Source organism: Pseudopipra pipra, chromosome 10 (assembly GCF_036250125.1).
Source record: "Pseudopipra pipra isolate bDixPip1 chromosome 10, bDixPip1.hap1, whole genome shotgun sequence".
Classification (NCBI taxonomy): domain Eukaryota; kingdom Metazoa; phylum Chordata; class Aves; order Passeriformes; family Pipridae; genus Pseudopipra; species Pseudopipra pipra.
Window position 1 is genome coordinate 12,826,152 of NC_087558.1, and position 20,694 is coordinate 12,846,845.

Below are 20,694 nucleotides of genomic sequence, written 5' to 3' on the forward strand. Positions count from 1 at the left end.
GCCTCAAAGCCTCCAGCTGCTGTAAGCAAAATGAATAGGTCACCTGTGCTCCCCACACCTGGAATTTGGAAAAATTAGCATGCATTTTACTGTGTTTTACAGTCTGAGCCCAGGTGGTCTGTAGGAAGACCCTTGAGAGCTCGCTGCATGCTCACGTGGTGGGCAGTGTGCCGGTGGGCAACCATGGTGGCGGTTCTGGGACCCCAGGACATCACAGCTTATGGCTGCAGAGGGTGCCTGCAGTGTGGGCCCCATGGGACAAATGCCATCCCTGGGTGTGTGGGGACACAAGTGTCCCCTCCTTCAGCCCAGCCCTGCTGTGGCCACAGCACTGATTTAGCTTTGGTCAGGTCCGTGCCTGCTCTTGCAGTACCAGAAGGTCTCTATTCTACAGCCAACTATAAAGGGCCCGAGCACTTGGACAGTATCAATTATGGTTTTCAGACAGTGGATCCACAAAAAGCAAAGTTATTTTGAGAAGGATAAATGTAGCCCAGGCCAGTATATTTAATTCATGTCTGCCCACAGCCTTCCTGCTCTGCGGAGTGCAGTGGCACTTCAAACTCCATGTCTTGTCCTAGATGTGACTTTAGGGGCAGGAGGACTTTGCTTTCTAGTGTTGCAGCTCCTCCAGGAGGAATTCTGACTGCAGGAGGTGTCCCCAGAACATGCTCTGACACCCTCCAATGCTGCTCCAGGTACTCATGTGCACCCTACCAGGTGCTGTTACAGGTATATCCCCAGCATCCTGCACCACATCCTTCCCAGACAGCACATGAAGCTCTGGGTTCCTGCTGAACTGCCCATCCCACCAGAGCAGGGTGGGCATCGCTCTCCTGTGAGGGATATGAAAATGAAATAGGGAAAAGGACCCACAGCACCCTAGGACACCTGGCTCCCAGTCAGCCTCCTATCCCTTCTAGTCTGGGGCATTTGGGACTGGCAGCTGAAAGTACAGCCAGAAAACCTTGAAATACCTCCAGGCCCCATGTTGGACAGTGTTGGACAGCCTCTGCTTCTTTTTACTTTCTAGAATCAGGACAATGTGGTCCCTTCAGAGAGGCTTGGCTGAGCATGGGCCACAGAAACTCAATGGGCAGGAGGAGCTGCAGAACTGAAAACACCAGTAAGTTCATACTGGAGACTACAGAGTCATTCTTCAGGATCTGTATGTGACACTACTGACCCCCACTAGCCTGCCTGATGCTCCTGCCCAAATCCATCTGACACATTTATTCATTAAGAACCTGGTACTCTGTTTTTATTACAAATGTATGACTGCCTTGGCACTCCCTACTTAGCTCAGCATTATTTAAAAGCTTCCCGTATTTGATTATTTGATAATCCATCCTATTACACACAGCTCTTAAGGGAAGGAGAAGATGAAACACTGTGATTTTATATCCTCCTTGTTCTTTGCTGGTAAAACTTTGCCAGACTAATGACTGGCGAAAGAAATTTAGTGGCATCTGCTGAAAAATTCTTGAGGTTTACAAGTAAGTGACTCATGATAGGATATTTAATTACATTTGCTTTAATAATGCTGACTTCTTGTATTTCCTATTTTTGCAGCATCTGCTGCTTTGAAAATGTGAAACACTGGTGTGTCAGCACAGGCATGATGTGCTGGCCTCCAGTTTCTCTTCCACCATATGGAATTTTCTTCTAGATCTGTTCCTGCATCTTTTCCAGGCCAAACATTTTTGACCTGGAAAATTTACTATCCAGTGAATCTTACACCAGTTTTCTCATCCTTTTGCCCAACTTGGGAGTTAAGGCACTAGCTTGGAGTGCCTTAACTGGCACAGGACTGGCATCCTCCTTGCCTTTTGCACAGGCATTACAGTTAATTCCCATTATTTAACTGGAATACAGCCAGCCCTGCTGGACTCCAGGCACTGCTGTTTGCCTTCTGTGGAGTGCAGTAGTTTACAATGCCAGGACATCTTTTCTAATTACCAAACAAAAATTGCTGCTGGACACCTTTGCCTTTTCTGTAGGACTGAAAGTCTCCCAAACCGCTGAGCTGAGATCCTGCACAATTGCAAAATTTCGTTTGTTCCCAGGAGAGGGTGGGAACGTTGCTGATTCTCCTCAACTGCACCGTTCTTGTCCATAGTCTGAAGGCTATTTTAATCCCTGAGGATGATTCCCCACAGCTGATGCACAACGTTCTGCCCAGCTCAGCCTCTGCTCCAGCTCCAGGGGGCTGATGGAGTGGAGTCCGAGGATGGTTTCAAGGCTGGAGCTGTGACTCTGTAAGTGCAGCCTGCAGGGATACACAGTCAGGCAGAGCATGGCCTGGCATTTCAGCCATGTGGTCCATCTGTCTGCTCTGCACTGGCAGTTCTCCTGTCCTGTGCCCATGGAAGAGCTGCTGCAGTGCGTGCCCCCTGAGCAGCAAGTGGAGGGAAATTCCACCCTGGTCCACCCTGCATGTGGGTGCTTGGCTTCAGCAAGGTGAGGAACTGTGATACCTCCCAGATCACCTTCCTGCTCTCCACTGCTCTTCCCTGTACCCTCGAGTTATGCCCTTCTGCACCTGCACTACCCAGCATCTATCAGTGATGAATTTTGTTCCCATTTTACTACCTACTGCTCCATATCAGCCACATTTTCTGCAGTTCTTCACATCAGCTCTATATTTCCCTCTCCTGAATAGCTCAGCATCAGTGGCAGGTCACCATTATCCCCCATTTTCCAGATAATGGTTTTTGACTGCAGGACCATAAGGCCTGTCAGCTCAGCTGAGCATCCTTTACCTGGACAGCTCTCCAAGCCCCCATTCCACAGCTGAGGGGCTCAATCTCACATGCCCATTCACTTTTTTCCCTATTGCTGCTGGTGTTTTTAAGCACTCTGTATAAAATTTCCCTCTCCTTTGAGCTTGGCAGATTATGCTGGAAGGGCATGTCTTTGCTGTGTTCCCAAGGTAGCCAGAGAAGCCCTCCAGCACAGAAAAAAAATGAGTTTGAAAGGAAGAAACATGCAGGAAAAAAAAAAATACACCTTTTCTTTCTGACACACTGCCCAGACCCCCATGTGCCACAGGGCATCCGTAAGCAATTTATTCCCTAAACTGATACTGTCCTTAGGATCTGAAAGTGTCTGTTTATCCTGACCAGCTCCAAGGAGGGGATGTGCTGTGACAAAGGCCCCAAACCTTTCAACAGCTGCAAAATGCACTAAGAGCATCTGTAGGTGATAGATGGAGACACTCCATGCAGTGCTTTCTGTGAGCAGGTCTCTGCCTGCAGCCTGTGGCTTGCACAGCTTTAGGATTGTCACCAGCAGGGTCATAAATTGCTGCTAAACGATGGCTGAGCAGGAGCAGGAGGAGAAGCTGGCACTGGGGCTCTGCTGGTAAAGGCTGGCACTGAGGACAAGTGCCTTGCCAGGGCTACAGGATGCCAAATCCATCAGAAACAAGCCAGGAGAAAGAGCTTGAAGGTGCCCATGTGTTCGGAGCCCCAGGGTGTGGTTTCCTACCTGCTACAACTGCAACATCTGCCCCAGGAAAATCACATCTGGCTCTTAGGAACACCCCAGGACAGACACATCTGGCTCTCAGGAATGCCCTGTAAACTGCTGGGCAATGCCAAAGCCTCCAGCAGTGCCAGACCTGCAGCTCATTCTGGCAGCTCCAGACTCTGCTTTCTTTCAGCTTTTCCTTCAGAAAGGCAAATTGCCTGAATTAACACTGAGGCTTTAGGTACAATACAGCTAATGCCTATGAAATACCACAGGAAGGTAATTTGCTCCAAGCACTCCCCTTGGTTAGCAGCTGATTAGTGAATAAATAATTTCCAGAGGAGAACTGCACAAAGTGAACCCTGATAGCACTGAAAGGCTAACAGGACTGGGCAGCAATTTCTTTGCAATTAGTAATTAAAGCCACAGAGGCTCGTGATGGTCAGAGACAGAGCTACTGAAAGCCTGGCTGAAATATTTACAGGTGCTGGGGAATATGTCCCTCCATGGTTCTGCAAAGCTTTTGAGGAAAAGCTCACAAAACAATGCAGCAACCCAATAAAAATCTTCATTAAAAGGAAAAGCCAGCAGTTGCCAACCTGTGTCCCAGGCTTACTGCTCTTTTTTTTTTTTTTGCCTCTTTCTGTGTCCATCGGGGCAGATTTCACCACCCCAAGGCAGAGGGGTGGTTCTGGCACCCACCTGCTCTGCTGCTGCCAGGCATTTCTCAGCAAAGGCAAAATAATGGGTTGTTTTTTTATTTTTTTGTTTTGCAAAGTCAGGAACTCCATCTTAGCGCTGAAGCCTGTTGTTAAGGTTTGTGTTATTCTTGGCACACTGACCGAAGTGCGCTGGGTATGAATAGCAGAGAGCTGAAAAGTAAATATTGTATCCTCTGGGATCAGCAGAGAGGGAGGGTGGTGATATTGCTTAATGGAGCACCCCAGAGCCTGTTTGGGTTAGGCTCATAGTAATTGCTCCCTAGGTGAGTTTATACCAACAATTGATCATTTCAAATGGGAAAGAAGTACAAATGAGTAAGAGAATAAACACTGATGGTGTTATGAAATGCAGGAGAGGAGAGCAAAAATCACAGGCAGCTCCAGCACAGTGGGCAGAAAATCAGGGATACTGTTTGTTCTACATGCAATTTCTCACAAATGCTGAATGATACAAGAAATTGAATTTTCTTCTAAAGCTCAAGCTACAGAGCTGCTTTCCACAGCCTGGTCTTCTACAAAGAGTTCAAGGAGACCCCTTTGCTCTCCCATCTCCTTCTCCGTCCTGGAAAAACATGGGGCTCTTGACATGAATAGCACTTTGCTGTGAGCCAGCAGGTGAGAAGATAAGGAGCAGGAAGCCAACAGGCATGATGGAGGAGCTCTGTGCCCTTCCACAGGCCCTGGTTGGGGCCACTGCAGCTCTCCCATGGGTGTAAGGGGCAGTGGGCATGGTCCCATCCCTTGCCACCAGCCTGTGCTGGTGGAACTGGTCTCCTGCTCCCCACAGCTGTGTCCCCCCAGCACTGTGTGTCACAGCAGCGTGTCCCCACCTGCCACTCACCCAGGGTTGCCTTTAGCCTGCCACATCTCCAGAGGGGCTCCAACCAACCCATAACCAGGCTCTGGAGTCTGCAGAGGCCCTTTCTTAGGCAGGGGACCACCGCTGGCCCAAGGACATGGTGACAGCCCCCTGGGGACCAGGAGCTGCCTGTCAGTCCCAGTGCTGCTGCCGCAGGGTCACTGCAGCAAACCCCCAGTGCCCACGGGCAAACCGGTGCTGCTCATTGCTTTCTGGGCACCTCTCACTGTGCCTGTGCTGGCAGCTGCTGGTGCTGGCTGCCACAGCCCCAGGCCATCGTCACAGGGACCAGGAGGGGATGCTCAGGTCTGACCTTTTGCGCCTGGAGCAGCATCTGCCTGAGGACAGTGCTGGACGGCAAGGAAGGATGGGGATGGAAAGTCCCTATTCTTCCAGGAATTACCACTGAAGGAAAGGCATGGGATGGCCCAGCAGTCACCAGCTGGCTGGGCACTTAGTGCAGGAACTGCCTGTGGGGGGTGAAGGCTCCTGATCAGGCGGTGCCCTCAGGGATGCTGCCACTCTGGCCAAGCACAGCAATCTCTGCTTCTGTCCCAAAGCGGCCCCTGTGGCAGCACCCTCTGAAAAGGCTGAGCTGGCAGCCCCAGGCTGCCACTGCGGTTTCTGCAGCTGAGCTCATTAGTGCCTGCAATCAGCAGGGCATAAAGGGGAGATAATTACACAGGCAGCACGGCTCTGGCTACGTGCAGGGTCTATATATAGCACCGTGCGGGTCCGCGCTGCCTGCGGTGCTTAGTCACAGCCCCGGGGACCATGTGGGTCTGGATGGGGCAGGCACTGCTGTGTGGGAGCTGTGCCACTGGGCTCTCTGTGGTGTCTGGTAAAAACCATCCAAGCTGAATTAAATGTTTCACTTAACTACGTTTTTCCTAGCTGAAAAAATGCAGTGAGTTTCCCAGTGGACTGCCATTCTGAAAAAAATGAAAAAAACAGACTTTATTTTTGGAAAAATACCTCAATGGAAGGTTCCAGCCTGGGGCTACAATGGTAGGTGTACCCCCATCACAGCCCCTGGAACCCCACAGAGAGGGAAAAGTGCTCCCAGCACTGTGGCAAGCATCCCCTTGTCTTCAGGTGGAGGATGCCTAACACCTGGTCCATCTCCAGGGTTGGCTGTGGGGCAGGGGGGCACCTGGTCCTATGAAGCCCTGGCTCCCAAGGTGTCACCCTGTGGCACCCAGCATGGTGCTTTTGGGCCAGCCCTGACATCCACAGCCACCCCAAAGCTGCTCAGCCACTGGTAAAGCCCTGTTTGCCCATCACCCCACCACTCCCCAGCGCTGGTGACACAAGCCACCTGGCCTGTATTTCCAGCATGGCCATTTCCAAACTGATGGCAAGGTCCTGCCCTGGCATGTGAGGCCCTGTGTGTCACTGGTGCCACCCATGTGCCCTGACCAGCAAGAGCAGGGCTGGTCAGGGCACCTTGCAGCAGCATCCCAGGTACGGCAGGGACCGCGCACATGGGGCACTCCAGGAGCTGCTCAGGGCAATTGCAGGGGCCCCAGGACGTGTCAGGATGGTGACAAAGTGCCAATGCCAACTATAGGACTGTGAAACTGCCCAGCAAGCACAAGACAGCAGTGTGGCACTACCAGGACAGAGGGGAGGTGGGTGGCTCCTGGCCACGCAACATGGAATTGTCCCTACCCAGCTCACTCATAAATGAGAGTGGGCACCAACAGAGCAAAGCCCCCTTCCTAGGACAGCATGTTCTCTCTGGGCACAGCAGCAGCTCTGGCCATCTGAGGCACTTTCAAACCCCCCTTGTCCTTCAGGGTGCATCATCCTGGTGCATCTCCCACACCAAATCCTGCCCACCAGCACCCTGGGGGGCTTCCTTGCCTTGCACAGCAAGGCTGGATCACCTTGTTTTTTGGTGAAAATGTGAGTCTAACACAGCAGGGTACTGCTTCTTTCCCTCACCTTTAATCCCTTCTTTGCTGTTCTTTCCCCAGGGATGTGAAAATACTCAAAGTGGAGCTTTTGTGCTATTTGGAAAGGGATTGGTTCAGCACATCAGAGAGGGCAGGGTTGGGCTGCAGCCCTACCACAGCCTGATGTCTCTGCACATCAGTTTGAGGGAGGAGAGCCTCTCCCTCAGTAATGATAAGTTCATTCGTGGGCACAGGGGAAGGAGCCCAGGACACTCCTGCCAGACATGGTGTGCGCCACTTTTAGGTTAAGCCATAATTAGGTCTCCATCCCTCTCTCTTGCACGTGCATATCACACAGATGCACACACTGACACACACAGGCACATGCTGGCTGGGTGTAAAAGCCAGGCTGGAGGTGGGTTAGTGTGCTGTGCACCTCCCTGACAGAGACCTGTGCAGGAGCTCATGCCTGCTGGCCGGGCTCACCAAGGCAGCATTTACTTAGGGAACAGCATGCTCATACCTGAGGCTCACTCATTCACAGCACAGGCAGTTCCCAGCTCCTTCCAGACCAACCCCAGCTATGGTGGTGATGATCTTTAAAAATCCAGCTTGTATGCCAGACAGTTTATTTGCATCACTTGGGTGGAACAGATGTGGGATAAGCTATGTGGGGCAGCACATTCAACTGCCCAGCAGATACACATCAGCTACTTTTTAATCATGATAAAAGTAGGAAATCTCCTATTGCACAGGACTTCAGTTGTGCCGCAAAAAACAGCCGAGCAGGTCTGACATCTGCAGCTTTATTTCTGTACAAAAGGTTAGAGGCAAAGCTAGAAAAATGAATCTATTGGTACACGCTCACTGAACGCTTCTAGGACAAGGCAGTAAAGCTTTTATTGCTAAGAAGAACCAATGGACGGCTTTAAAGCTCATCTAGCATTCAATTTTTGTTTGTAAGTAACCCAATTTAAAGCAGTTTTTCAGTCTTTAAAGCCTTCTTGCCTTTCTGGAATGCTTAGAAAGGAAGATGACCTGAGGACGGTGTCTGCTCTCCGGAGAGACCAGACCAGTGCTCTGCATGAGGTGCAGAAATGGGCCACTGAGGAACGACAAACAACATCCAAGTGCCTGCTGTGGGCTCCTGCTGACCATCCAAGGTAAGGCTGCACAGCACCCAGGGAGCTGCACCCTGCCATGGGCAAAGGCAGCAGGCTCTGATGGCCCCTTGGCTGTCCCCATGTCCCAGCAGCTGTGGCACAGACAGGCACCATGGACTTGCCCCAGGCAGAGCCAGGAGCTAGTCTGGACAGAGTGACTGGGGATATCCTGCTCCAGCAACTGAACTCCTGAAGGGATGAGGTTACAGGCTGTGGGATACTGAAAGCTCTTGGGATCCCCAGCGATTCCCCTGGGATGCAACGGATCAGAGCTGGCCACCCTTCCCGAGGGACTGCTGGTGCAGCCACTAAGGCTTTTGCAGTCAGAGCTGCTCCCAGGGGTGGTGGGTGTTCTAGTCCTCAGGGATCGGGGTGTTGCAGTTCCCATGGTAAATTTTGACCTCACCCTCGCACTGGAAGTACTGGTCAAACACATCACTGTATCCATGGTCCCTCCACCACGTGCAAAGCTGCCTGTTCCACGTGCAGTCAAGCACATGGAAAAGCTCTGGGTGCTCCATCCCCACCATAGTGAAGAAATCCTGGTCTCCAAGGTGGCCCTTGAAGTGGTACTTCTCCGTCAGCTTCTGCACCATGGTGGGCTCCAGCAGCTGGTTGTAGAGCTTGGACTGCCTCATGGCTTCCAGGTTCAGGAGCAGGACACCACTGTTGAAGCCTGGCAGCCCATCAGGAGGGGGCTCCCCCACTTTGGTTTGGGGGTTCTCGCGGCGATACTGCCAGAAGGTGTGCCTGGAAAGAGAGGAAAAACAGGAACAGGGGAGTCAGGGAGTGCAGCTTGAAGAGCAGCCACCTCAAGTCTGGGCAGGTCTGGATCACAGCACAGGATCTACCACCCACCTAAGAGATCTTGCAGTGCCTGTCTTCCGTCTGGAGGCACCCAGCCCCTCGGAGAAACCACTGCTTCGTGGGCTGCCTTTCTCTCCGTCCCCCTGCACAGGATATTGCCCAGACCTCAAACCACGTTGTTTACCACATCCTAAAGCCCGTTTTGTTTCTACCAGCATCGTTCTGGTGAGCCAGCTGGACACAGGATCGTGTGACTGCTCACACGGCTGTGTGGGGAGACAAAACCACATCCCCAGCGCCTGAGGTGAACCACCAGGAGTGTCCCCATGGCTGGTACACACCAGAACTGCAAGTCCTGCAGTTAATGGGATCTCAACAGCAGAGTTGACAGCATTATTATTATTTGATTATGGGGAAACTCCGGATCAAAGATGGGCCTCAGTCTGAGGCTGTGCAATTAGAAGACTTGAAATATATCTGAGTGTCAGAAATATGTCTTCAAAATAAAAATAAAAAGAGAAATGCAGTGGCAGCATCTCATTAGCTAAACAAGCAGTGCCTTCAGCGCTTGCAGCCCTGGGAAGGTTCAGCTGTAGCAGCTCTGGCAGACACAGTCTTCACCAGCTAATTTCCAGCTGCCAAGGAGATGAGAGTGGTGCAAGTCTAGTAGTAAATAAAACTAACTCCAGAGGTGGATTCAAATGGGAAAAATTTTGATTACCTGAGCAAGCAGCCCCAAAATGTTTTTGGTTCCTTCCTCAGCCCTGGGGCAGTGAATACACCTCATCATACATACAGTGGTTGCTCCCACTTGCAGGAATTGAATTCATCCCATGCTATTACCCAACTACCTGGGGTTGAATCTGTCCCCAAAAGTCACTCCCACTCAGTCTGAAAATCTTCTTCCCCTCAAGCAGCATCCTCTGCTGTAAAGCTGAGCACCTGAGAGCTGTCCAAGCCTGTGGTTTCGAGGAAGGCAGGAGTGACCTATGACCCCCACCACCATCTGACAATTCAGGGCTGCCAGCACTGCCATCTCCTTCCAGCCCTCACACTTAAGGGAAAGTTACAGCAAGGTTCTTTTACACCTTGCTGTGAAGATGTCAAGGAGAAACACTGTTAGAAAGAAGAAGCCAAGGCTGCCACTGGTTCCTCTTTGAATCTGTCAGACACCGACTAAAGTCTCCATGCAGCTCCAGGCAACGAGAATTTGTAGGTAGATGGTGCAGATTTAGAACCCAAAGGTTTAAAGTGGCTTCATTAATGATGTAAACAATGAACATATTTTTTATTTCCTGATCTGGAGAACCGCAACCATCATGCAGCATCACTTCCTTACAACTTTCATTTAGATGCTTTAGATTCAAAGCACTGATATTTCCTGCTTCATTAAGGGTCTTTACACCACTCCCTTTCACCTCATTCAGAATGGAAAGGGTTTTTCCAAGTGCCAGTTTTCCACAGAAGGAGGGCTCAGTTTCTGGGCAGTCATATCCCCTTTCCTGGGAAAGGGGACTGGAGGATGGGCTGCTTCATTGGATTTCATGGGCAGCAGTGCTTGTTGGATCTAAAGGGCAGTGAAGGGAAAAAAGGGCTCTGCCTCTGCAAAGAGCAGTTGTGTCTTGGGGAGAGGCAAAGACAACTCATGGATGCTCCTGAGCATCCAGGCGTTGCAAGGCAAAGCACTCCCCACGCAGCATTAGAGGGAAGCTCAGCCTGCAGAACAAGCCCAAATCGGCCTCCTGAGGTGCTCAAGTCCAGGAGTCTGAACACGACTGGCTCAAGTTCACCTCTGCGTACTCTGCTCTCTCTGCTTCTCCCTAGCAGTGCCTAGAAAGCCATTCCTATGCCCAAAATTTAAGTTGGAAGCAGACAGGAGGGAGAGGGTGAGCAGTGCTGCAGCGTGGGGCACCTTTCCAGCTCCACAGCAGTGAACCTGACTCTTTTGATGTTCTCACCTCCAAACACACGCTGCCCAAGCTAAGAGATGAGACTACAGCCACTGCAAGCACCCAGGATAAGGAAAATGCAAGCAACCAAGCCCTCAGCATTGCCAGGCCACGGCAGAGCAAAAGCAGATCTGTATCAAATGACTCAATTTTCCAGCAATGCCTTTCCCCAGCAGATTACTCGTCGAAGGTTGATAACAAGAAAGGAGCAATGTGCCCTTTTCTGCAGGAAGAGGAGACAGACTGACAAGCAGCAATTGTTCCACCCTTCCTCCCAGTGCTGGCGTGACAGGGCCGTCCTCCCCCACCCGTGCCTGGGGATCGCAGGGGAGTGGGGCTGGAAGGGAGGACAGGGCCATCCCCAGGGAGCAGTGCTGAGGTGACATCCAGGATGTGATGAGCTGTGGGTGGCTCCGCAGTGCCGATGGTTCGGGAACTTGCTCACAGCCCTGCACGACAGCCTTGCCAGTGCTGGGCTCAGGCCAACCAAGGGAAAGGTGTTCTGGCAGGGCCACTGGCAGCAGCTGTTTAGCCTGGATTTTTCTTGGCTTTTGTCCTTCTAACGGAGGGGTTTGGTGCTGTCCTGCAGGGGTCAGGACAGAGAAGAGTGAGGCTGAAAGGCACCTGCACCCAGTTGGAAGTTGAAGGAGTGGCGCCTATGAGAGCGTTGTTCTCTTCGGAGGTGATGGATCTGGGGAAGCACAACCAGCCAAACAGCTACTCCAGCCTGCACTCCACACCACTCTGTCCTGCTTGGCATCACCCCTTGGCACCCACCTCAAATTTTGGTAAAACATAGGGGAGAAAACCCAAGGGGCTTTATGAGTGTGCTGTCAGGATGTGTCCCTGAGACAATCACCAAGGAATCGAACCCCAGCTGCAATGGAAATATCTCCCTGGCCCAAGCCCCTGGAATGGCTGAGATCTCCCCTGGAAGAGGCAGTTTAGGCAGGGCAGTGTGCCAGCAGCCTTGGCTCCAGGGTGCCCTCCTCTCTGTGCCCCTAGCAGCAAAAGCCTGGGCAGGAAGGCAGCCCAGAGAGGCCAGTCACCACCAGGATGATTCGGGGCAGGAAGCTGCTAGCCAGGAGAAGGGGAGGGGAAAGGAAGAGGAGGCATTTTTGGCTTTTGTTAACCACCCTGACCCCTGTAGATAGGAGGGAAAAGAGGTGACCTGTGGCCCCAGACCCCGTGGCATGGTGCAGGGGAGCCGTGCGGGGCTGCTGCCACGAGCACCCGCCTGCAGCCCCAACAGGCTTTGCTTTGAGGAGCTGTTTATAAACAGAGCCGGCGTGTGCTAGGAAACATCTGGAGAAGAGCATTTCCAAGCATTCAAAGGCCGGGCCCAGGCAGCCCAGATAAAAAACCCTGCTTCCACCGGGACTTCCCTTGCTGGCCCAGCGCAGGGCGCTGCGGCCGCACCTCCCCTGCCTCGCAGCCTGCGGTCACGAGCCCCAGCTCACAGAGCTGCCATCACACTTAAAAATGCCTCAATGGGATCAGCTGCTAGGGCAGAGGGGACTGCTCCACCCACCAGCTGTATTCTGCAGGCCCTTCTCTTGCTTTCATGCACAGCAAGGGACAAACAGTGCGTGGGGGGAAGACTTTGTCCAAACGCCTGATCTTCCACTCGTTCACTTCAGCTCTGGGCTATGGGGCAACTTCCTGGGATGAGCTGGAAACAGCTGGTAAAGCAGCTGGGTGCCCTAGCTGGCAGGAAAGGCAAGAAGGAGGGGTTACTGCCAGCTGGGTGACCAGTAGCAAGCTGAAAGCACTGGCCCCACAGACAGCACTGCTGGCCTTGCTGCTGAGGATGCGGAACCCCACCACGAGGCTGCACCTCTAAGAATGCAGACAGCCTCTGGGATCCCCCCAGGCAGCTGGGGACCCCAGGAGCCAGGTCAAAAAGACATGAAATGAAATGAGATGCTGGGCTAGACCCAGAGTGGCTGTGGTTAGAAGATGCTCCTGGAAGGCTGTGGGGTCTCTGAATGCCACTGCGCACCATGCACATGCACTGCATGAGCCTATGCAGTGTGGTACCCAGGGAGGAAGGCTGCACAGCTTCTCCCTCATCAAAGGGGGAAGCAAAGGCAACAGTCATGGGATAAAGCCACAAAGATAAGGGATCTGAAAGATTCTGGATATAATAAATGTCCCAGAATCAGTAAACTTCTTGCTGGAGCTCACTGGTTTGCTTCTACCTCTTGCCAAGCACTGGCAGAGTTTGGGCCAGCTGCCCAGGAGGGCAGCAGCAGCAGCAGCAGGCCAGCACCTTGAGGACACACTGTCACCAAGCCTCTCTCACAGGGGTCAGGGGCTGGGGGACCCTGAGCCCCATCCAGCCACGCACGGAGCTCCTGGCACAGAAGGGAAGAACGGGCTGCCAGCTGTCCCTCTCTGAGCCACATCGACAGCAGCCCTGCCAGCCCAAACACCAACTAAAACAACAAGTGCATGCTCTTGCTCCCTCCAAATACACTGTTCAGTTCCTGAGCCAGAACACAGATGGCTGCCGGCGTTATCCAGCTGCAGCTGCTGGCAAACACGGCGGATCCTGTGCAATGAGCAACGAGGCACAAGGACCGTGCTCTGGGCTCCGTGCGCTGCCAGGGCTCCCCCAGGGTGGGCAGGAGGACACGGCACCCGGCTGTGGTCCCACCAACCCATTCCTGGCCAAGCTGCCCACATGTTAGTGCCTGGTACCTGTGGGGCCCTGGAGAGCTGGCCACAGAGGCGGATGGGATGGGATGGGATGGGATGGGATGGGATGGGATGGGATGGGATGGGATGGGATGGGATGGGATGGGAGCCCCAATGGGAAGTATGTAGTGTCCTGATGGGGACAGGGGGATGTGTTTGAAATGAGGGGGAGAGAGACCAAACAGAAGGGGTCCCCTGACAGCAGCTTCAGTCCTGCCTGGAGGAGAGGGTGCAGGCAGTGGGAAGAGTGATGGGAATGGCAGCATGGTCCATTCATATGCTGATGGTGGCTTTCCCCCTTAGCCCTTAGAAAGAAGCAAGAGCACAGCTAAGAAACCTCCCTGCACCCTTCTCTTGGCTGATCCTTACTGTGGGATGCAGCTGCCAGCCCCTTACCATCACTGTGTTCAACCAGGATTAACCCTCAGGAAAGGCCATCTCCCCTTCCTCCAGCTCCTCCCACCTCCAAAAGCCATCTCTGCAATGAAGGTGGGCCCTTTCAAGTTTCTGCTGCAGTTGGAGAGAGGCAGCTGCCCCGGGGCTGCACTCAGAGCAGCATCCAAACCCAGCTTCCTCCACTCGCCCCAGAGCTGCCGGACCTCGGCCAGGCGAGCTCAGCAGCTTTGCAACAAAGCGGCCCTTGTTGCTAATTGCTTATTTTCCATGTGCAGTGCTAAACCCCTTCAGGAGCTGGGGCAGTGGGGTCAGTACCAGCCTGGTCCAGAGCACCTTAGCTGAAGCTGAGCAGCTTGTGTAATCCAGGAAATCTCAACTCCATGCTTCCTGGCAGCACCATGTACTCAGTGATGTGCAATGGCATCACCAATACAGCATTACCCCTTGCTCTGCAGGGAAAATTGTCACTCTGGGGCAGAGCAACCCCAATTCCCAGCCCGGGACAAAGGGCAGGATGTGTTGATGTGCACACCAGGACCATCTTATGCTCCTCTGATGGGTTCAGGGTGAGGGTCCAGCTCAGGCAGGACCTTCAGTCCTCACACAGAAAACACTGATGAACAGACAGACTGAGCTCCTCAACGAGGACATCAGTAATTCCTTAATAAACTTCTCACGCAATGCACAAATTATGTCTGTACAGTGCTGGTCTCTACTACAGCACAGCCTGCATGCCAAACTTTTAAAAAGCCTGTATTTAGAGCAGCAAATTGATCCTCAATGATGACATTTCTGCGTGGACTTAGTCCAAAAATGGGAACATTTAAATAGATGATGAGTGACAACTTGAGAACACAGTTGGCGAGTGAAACCTTTCCTTGGGACACAGATTTTCAAGGGCAGCCCTCCTCACCACCTAACATTTTTATACCCCACACTGGTGCTAAAATCATCCTCTGAATAGAGGTGGGACCATAAATCCCTGTCTAGGTTGCATCATTTTCTTTCTCTCTACAGATCAAACGCCCGTGGCACTGTGGAGTGATGGGCTGTGCGTGTCAGCGCCGGTAAAGGATGGGGGGCAACCTGTTCACAGGGGGACTCTAAAAAACTGTGGGCCCAATTATGGCCAAAATGGCAGATTTCTATTAACAACTGTGAATGAACTCTGCTCCAGCAGTGTTCTCCTGCCTGCCTCGGAAGTGCAGGCCGCCTGCCTGGGCCTCCCTTGCCTGCTGATGGGGCTCTCAGGAATAGGAGAGGTGCTCTCCCTTCACAGAAGCTCACCTGCTGCTTAATATTACTAATAGCATTTGTGCTAATCAATGCACAGTTGCGGTTGTCAGATCTTGTCCAATTTATTCATTGTTTTTAAATGACATTTCAAGTTTGCTTGGTAATGGGAATAAGTGCAACAGGTCCTACATATTAATGTTATGCACAGATGTAAACAACACAACCCTTTACTTCCTTGGATAATTTTTTTAATCAGAGGTAAAGCTGAATTCCTGAAATTAAGTCTGCTGCCAGTTCCTTGCAGGTTCTGCTTGCTCTGTAATTTTGGCTGCTTTGTGGCAGCCATTGCCAAACAATTCCTAGAACCGTTTTCCCCATGTGTCGAACAGCAGCACTTACTACAAATCAAGTCAAAATCTTGAAATGATTTCAAATCGAAAGTGCACTGGTTCTGGGGCTTGCCAGGACTGTGGGCAGGCAGCAATGACATCACCATGGCACAAATGCCAGGGCACAAACTCTCCTGCCTTCACTGACTGAGGGGCTTGGGGAACACAGAGCCCTTTGTGGTAGACAGCTCCTTGCTTCCCCAGGGCAAAAGCACTTGGAAAAAAGTCGCCAAATCAGGGCAACCTGCCTGCTTGAGGAGTCCATGAAACCAGACAAACTCAGGCAGGAGGACCTGCCTGCTGGAGATGGTTACATCCAGTTCTGGAAAGCTCCATCCCAGGCAGCAGCCCACCTGCACTGCTGTATCTTAGAACCACCACCACTGCCTCAACCGGCAGCCAGGGAATCCAGCTGCTCCCTGCTTGCAGCTGTCAGCCGTACTTTGGGGTTTTTTTTAGATTCCAAGAGAAGGTACAGGATGTACTGTCTCAGCCCAGACTCTGACAGCCTGGCCTGGCTATGGATTCAGCATTAGCCTGCTCACAGCCCAGGATAACTCTTTTCCTCTTCCAAACATCTGACAAAGTGACTTAGCACCGCTGCTGCTGAGCTCCCAGCAAACACCCAGCACTGCAAGTGCTGTGCCTCCACATTTGGAGGCTGCACAGTCCTGCTCCCACTCACTAATGGGCTTCTCAGGGTTATTTTACCAGCTCTCAAACAAACAAAACATGTGACAGAGCACACAGCACACCTTACAGCACCTCCTACACAATCACAAATAGAAACAAAGCTTTTCCTTTCCACAAAATAATGTCCTGTTTGAGGTCTCCCTAGGTTTTAGGCAGAGGCAAAGGCAAATGGCCTTGCAGCCATACAAGAACCCAAGTGTCGGTCCTTTGTAGTCTGTAGCTGTCCTTTTGATGTAGATATCCTTTCCTGTGGGACAAACTTTTATCACTGCCAGTACTGTGGATTCCCAAGCTGCCTCCAGCTTTAATTAGCTTCTTGTCATGGGGGACAGAAGTGAAGATCTTACCCAACAGCAGGAATGGAGGCAGCAGCCACCCTTCCAGCCCAAACTATGTGCATTCTTGGACCTGTGAACCTCTGGGACCTCTCCTGAGGTCCACCATCACAGCAAGTACCTTCTGCCCAGCTGGAGTAAGGGGCTAAAAGCACCCATCTGAGGACCTGTGGGTTAGGTCCTCCCTGTTGCCAGCAGACCATTGCTCTCTAAGGTGAGCAACACGGGGGCAGTGCTGAGGGCTCCAGGTGGTGCTGGCACTGGTGGGCACCCAGAGCCAATAACAGCACCAGCACTGCTTAGGAACTGAAGAGGCTGGGACGGCTGTGGGGATGGGAACAGGGAGCACGGCGTGGCACAGTGGCCCGGGGTCAGCCCGAGGCTGCCGAGAGCAGCTGTGCAATCAATACCACTGTCCTGCTTCCTCTCACACGCCACCAACGTGACCAGAGGGATCATAACCAGGAAACTCGGTAAGAATAGGGTTTAAGCTCTGCCTTTAGTAACCTGAGAGTTTTCAGGACATTTTGGGGAGTGCCGCAGCATTTCCCCACTCTGCTCCTCTCACAAGGAGAGGAGCTTGGGGCTGCTTTGAAATGGGGAGGCTTCACCTGGCCATCACACAGCTCCATTGCAGCCAGAAGCACGGCTAAGCCGCTCCACAGGCCAGGCATACACCCTGCACACACCCTCAGGACAGTGACCTGCCTGGCCACTTGCTCACTGGCTTGCAGAATGCATCTGCAACACTTGCCTGCACATTTCTTAGCAGGACTAAAGAGAGAGAGCCTGGGCTCCTCAATTTGGCCAGGATCTGCAACATAAATATTTATACAGACCATCATCACTCACCCCCTGTAGCCTGGTGAGCAGGACACTCCCAGCATGGCTGAGCAGCTGAAATGCTGCAGGGGACAACAGGACTTTTAATTAAGGTTATGCTTCTGCTTCCATGCAGAAGCACTTCCTTGTATGGAAAGCCTTTTGGACCATGCAAACTTCAGCTGCAGATTCTAGTCTTTCCATCAAAATCATTCTCACTGAAGCCAGAGCTCCCGATCTTGGCTGCAGTGTGAATCTTGTGTAGGCAGACACATGAGCAGGCACATGTCAGCCTGGGAAGAGGCTCTGCCTGCAGGCCAACACCCAAACGTCAGCCTGGCAGGAGGCATCCAGCATTGCCATGGAAAGCCCACAGGCGTCTAGGAGCCTAGTGCACAGTACCTGTGTCCTCAACAACCCCATCGGGGGGGGGCAGCCTCTTGTGGGATGAAGCTCTGTCTGCAGCCCCACCCACAGAGGTGATGACCACACCCCATATCACACATCAGATCCAAAAGCTGCAGGAAGGACAACATGCCTGACCCACGGACAGAGTGCCTTTTTCCCCTGCCACAGCTGGAGAGAAGTAAACCTGATGTTGATGGCCTCAGACCTCAGATCACCTCCTGCACCTGACGTGGGCTCCCGTCACCTCCCCCTCTGCATCCAGGACGTTCTGCCAGACACCACAGGGTGATCCATGTCCAGCTTCAGCAGGAGCTACTGCTCTCCACAGGCCACTCCAACCCACCCTGAGTGACCCAAGGGACAGGCCAAGCCCAGACTGTGCAACAGTTAAATCCCAGTGCTGGCCTTGCAGGAGGACCGGGAGATCCTGTTGCTCAGAAAAATGCATTTGTCCAAGACAAACAGAGGCCGGGCATTGTTTCAGCATGAGTCAAGCGAGTGGAAACACTCCCGTGCCATCCTGTTTTGCTGTCTGGAGGTTTCCCCTACCTTCAGGATGTGCAGACAGGCTCCGGGACATTTCCGATTTTCTGTTCTCTTTCTCCTCTGTTTCCCGTGAGTGTCCGTGCCCAGCACTGCTCGGTGCAGCAGCGCAGCAGCCCAAGCCTTCTGCAGCTCCAACCTGTGCCTAGAAAGTACAGCCTACAGCCAGGCAGCCAACAGGAACAGTGCTGCTTCCCAGAAAACAGGGCACCAGCTACAAAACACACCCATTTGCCTTCTCTGATGGGCTAAGCAGGTCACAAGGATCCAACACAGCCAAGTCAATTGATCTCCATCCATCTTCTCCATTGCTACAGAGAGAGGGAAACATGGCACCCAGACCCTTCCCAGCCACTGGCTTACCCTGCCCCAGGGCTGTGAGTTTACAGCTCCGTGAGCAAGCTCAGGACAGCTCTGCTAACTCGCCCGAAGCCCTCTTAGTGCTTTGGGACAAAGCTGGTGCTCCAGAGAGCTGCGTGAAATAGGGAGGAAAATGTGAGTGCCAACAGAGAGACCCCACCATTACCCCGTAACCCCCCTCCACCCCCACAACCCCTTTCCCAACTGATGCTTCAAGCCTGCGCACGTGGAAAACCACACGGCTGGAGCTAGTACCTCTGATTTCACACCTACAACACGTTTTTTATCTTGCTAAAAGTATAAAAATAGCAAAGTTTTGTTTTTTTTTTTTTTTTTTTTTTACAAAGACAGTCACGCTTTGTCAGTTCGTGTTTGTGTCTGGAAACCCTTTCAGCGGCGAGGTGCGAGCCCCGCGGGGCGCGGGGCTCGGCGGGAGGGCAGCCTGGCGTTTGCACGGCTCGCCCCGCCACGGGTGGTCTGGCGACAAGGAGGATCAGGAACTTGTTTTCACACGAAGATCAAAACAACACAAGAAGAAAAGTACAACATAGCCCAAAGTGACCCAGAACGTCAAAACTGCAACAACAGAAAGTTCAGCCCAAAAATGCAGCCTGCGAGGGCTGTTATTGCTTGGCTTGTTTGTCCCCACCACAGGCGGCAGGAGGGGGAGAACACGGCTGTGGCTTGGGTCAGGTATTCAGCGCTCAGCCCCGTGATCCCATGCCTTGTCCCCTGCCATGCTGAATGGCTCTCCAGCAGAGCACCCCAAAGCTTAACTCGGTCCCCTCCAGGCATGCCCGGCCCCACAAACCACATCCAGGCAGCGGAACACCATCCCCACTCCCTAGTCATGCATGGAAATAATGCAAAACCCTGCAGAGATGAAAACACAATGATTCTGCCATGGACTAACTGCAGGCAAACAAACGCCTGATTTATCCTGTTCCAGGTTGCAGCACTAACGAACGGGACCGGCCCTGCCGGGCAGCGCTGACCGAGGCTGACACTGCAACAGCCCCGCGGCCACACTTGGCTGCGGCTGCTCCCTCCATCCCCCTTTAAGCTCTAACAATTGGATGTGATTAACTGGGGCTGGATTTACCATTCTGGGCACCAAAATCCTGCCAGCACACCCAAAGCAGATACAGGAGCCCTCCATGCTCCCACGCTATGGAGACAAGACCTCAGCACCCCTGTTCCTCTAGTCCCAGCTCTCCTTGCCAAGAGTACAAACCAAGAGGGGAGATGACACTTCTGATACGGACACAGAGATGTCTTTTTCCAGCCCAGGAACAGTGGTGACTTCTGTAGTTTGAGCAACCTCACGCTCTCAGCTGACTTAGGCTACGAGGAAGTGACTGGTGGTGATTAATGACCATCAATCCCCTGCTGATGAACTCCTCTCTGTCTCCACCCTCCTCCCATCCGGATGCACATGAAATAAGAATGGCTGCTTCAGATCTTTGCAGCTCAGCCTTTGCCTAAGAGTGCTGCTGGTCATGTCTTAGGAGGTTCAGTAAGGAAGCAGGCTTTCAGTAGGGAAGGAAAAGACATACAGAGTTCTTCAACTTTTTTGTCCTTCTCCAAGAAATTTTCCATTAGGATTAGCAAATCTAGCCAAGTCACCTCAGATGCTCAAACTCAGCTCATCTGAGAAGCCATTAAGGCATCCTGAGTTGATTATCTGATTTACTTTGGATTAAAACAAAACCTGAGGTTCATCCTTGGAATAATGCAGGCTAAACTAAACCAATTTTTTTAAGCACGAGCCTGGAAATATCTGTGTCCCTGAAACCCATCAGTGGTCCACGACTGAGAAGAACTGAGTCTCCCCTCAGTGAGTGATTCCCACTGTTAGCTCCCACCAGTCATTGGCTGGTGGACCAAGGGTCTGAAGAGCAAGTGACCATGGGGTCACCCTCATGCTTGCAAGCCCAGGCCAC

At 52.4% G+C, this 20,694-nt stretch overlaps 1 protein-coding gene across 2 annotated transcripts in view; it reads right to left on the reverse strand.

Moving 5' to 3' along the window:
- Positions 1-7,740: 7,740 nt before the first annotated feature.
- XXYLT1 (xyloside xylosyltransferase 1) overlaps positions 7,741-20,694 on the reverse strand; it is a 33,453-nt gene continuing 20,499 nt past the window's right edge. For both annotated transcript variants that reach the window (XM_064666343.1, XM_064666345.1), the window contains exon 4: positions 7,741-8,863. In XM_064666343.1, the coding sequence (XP_064522413.1) occupies positions 8,467-8,863 (397 nt within the window). In that variant the 3' untranslated portion in view covers positions 7,741-8,466. The remainder of the gene's footprint in view (positions 8,864-20,694) is intronic.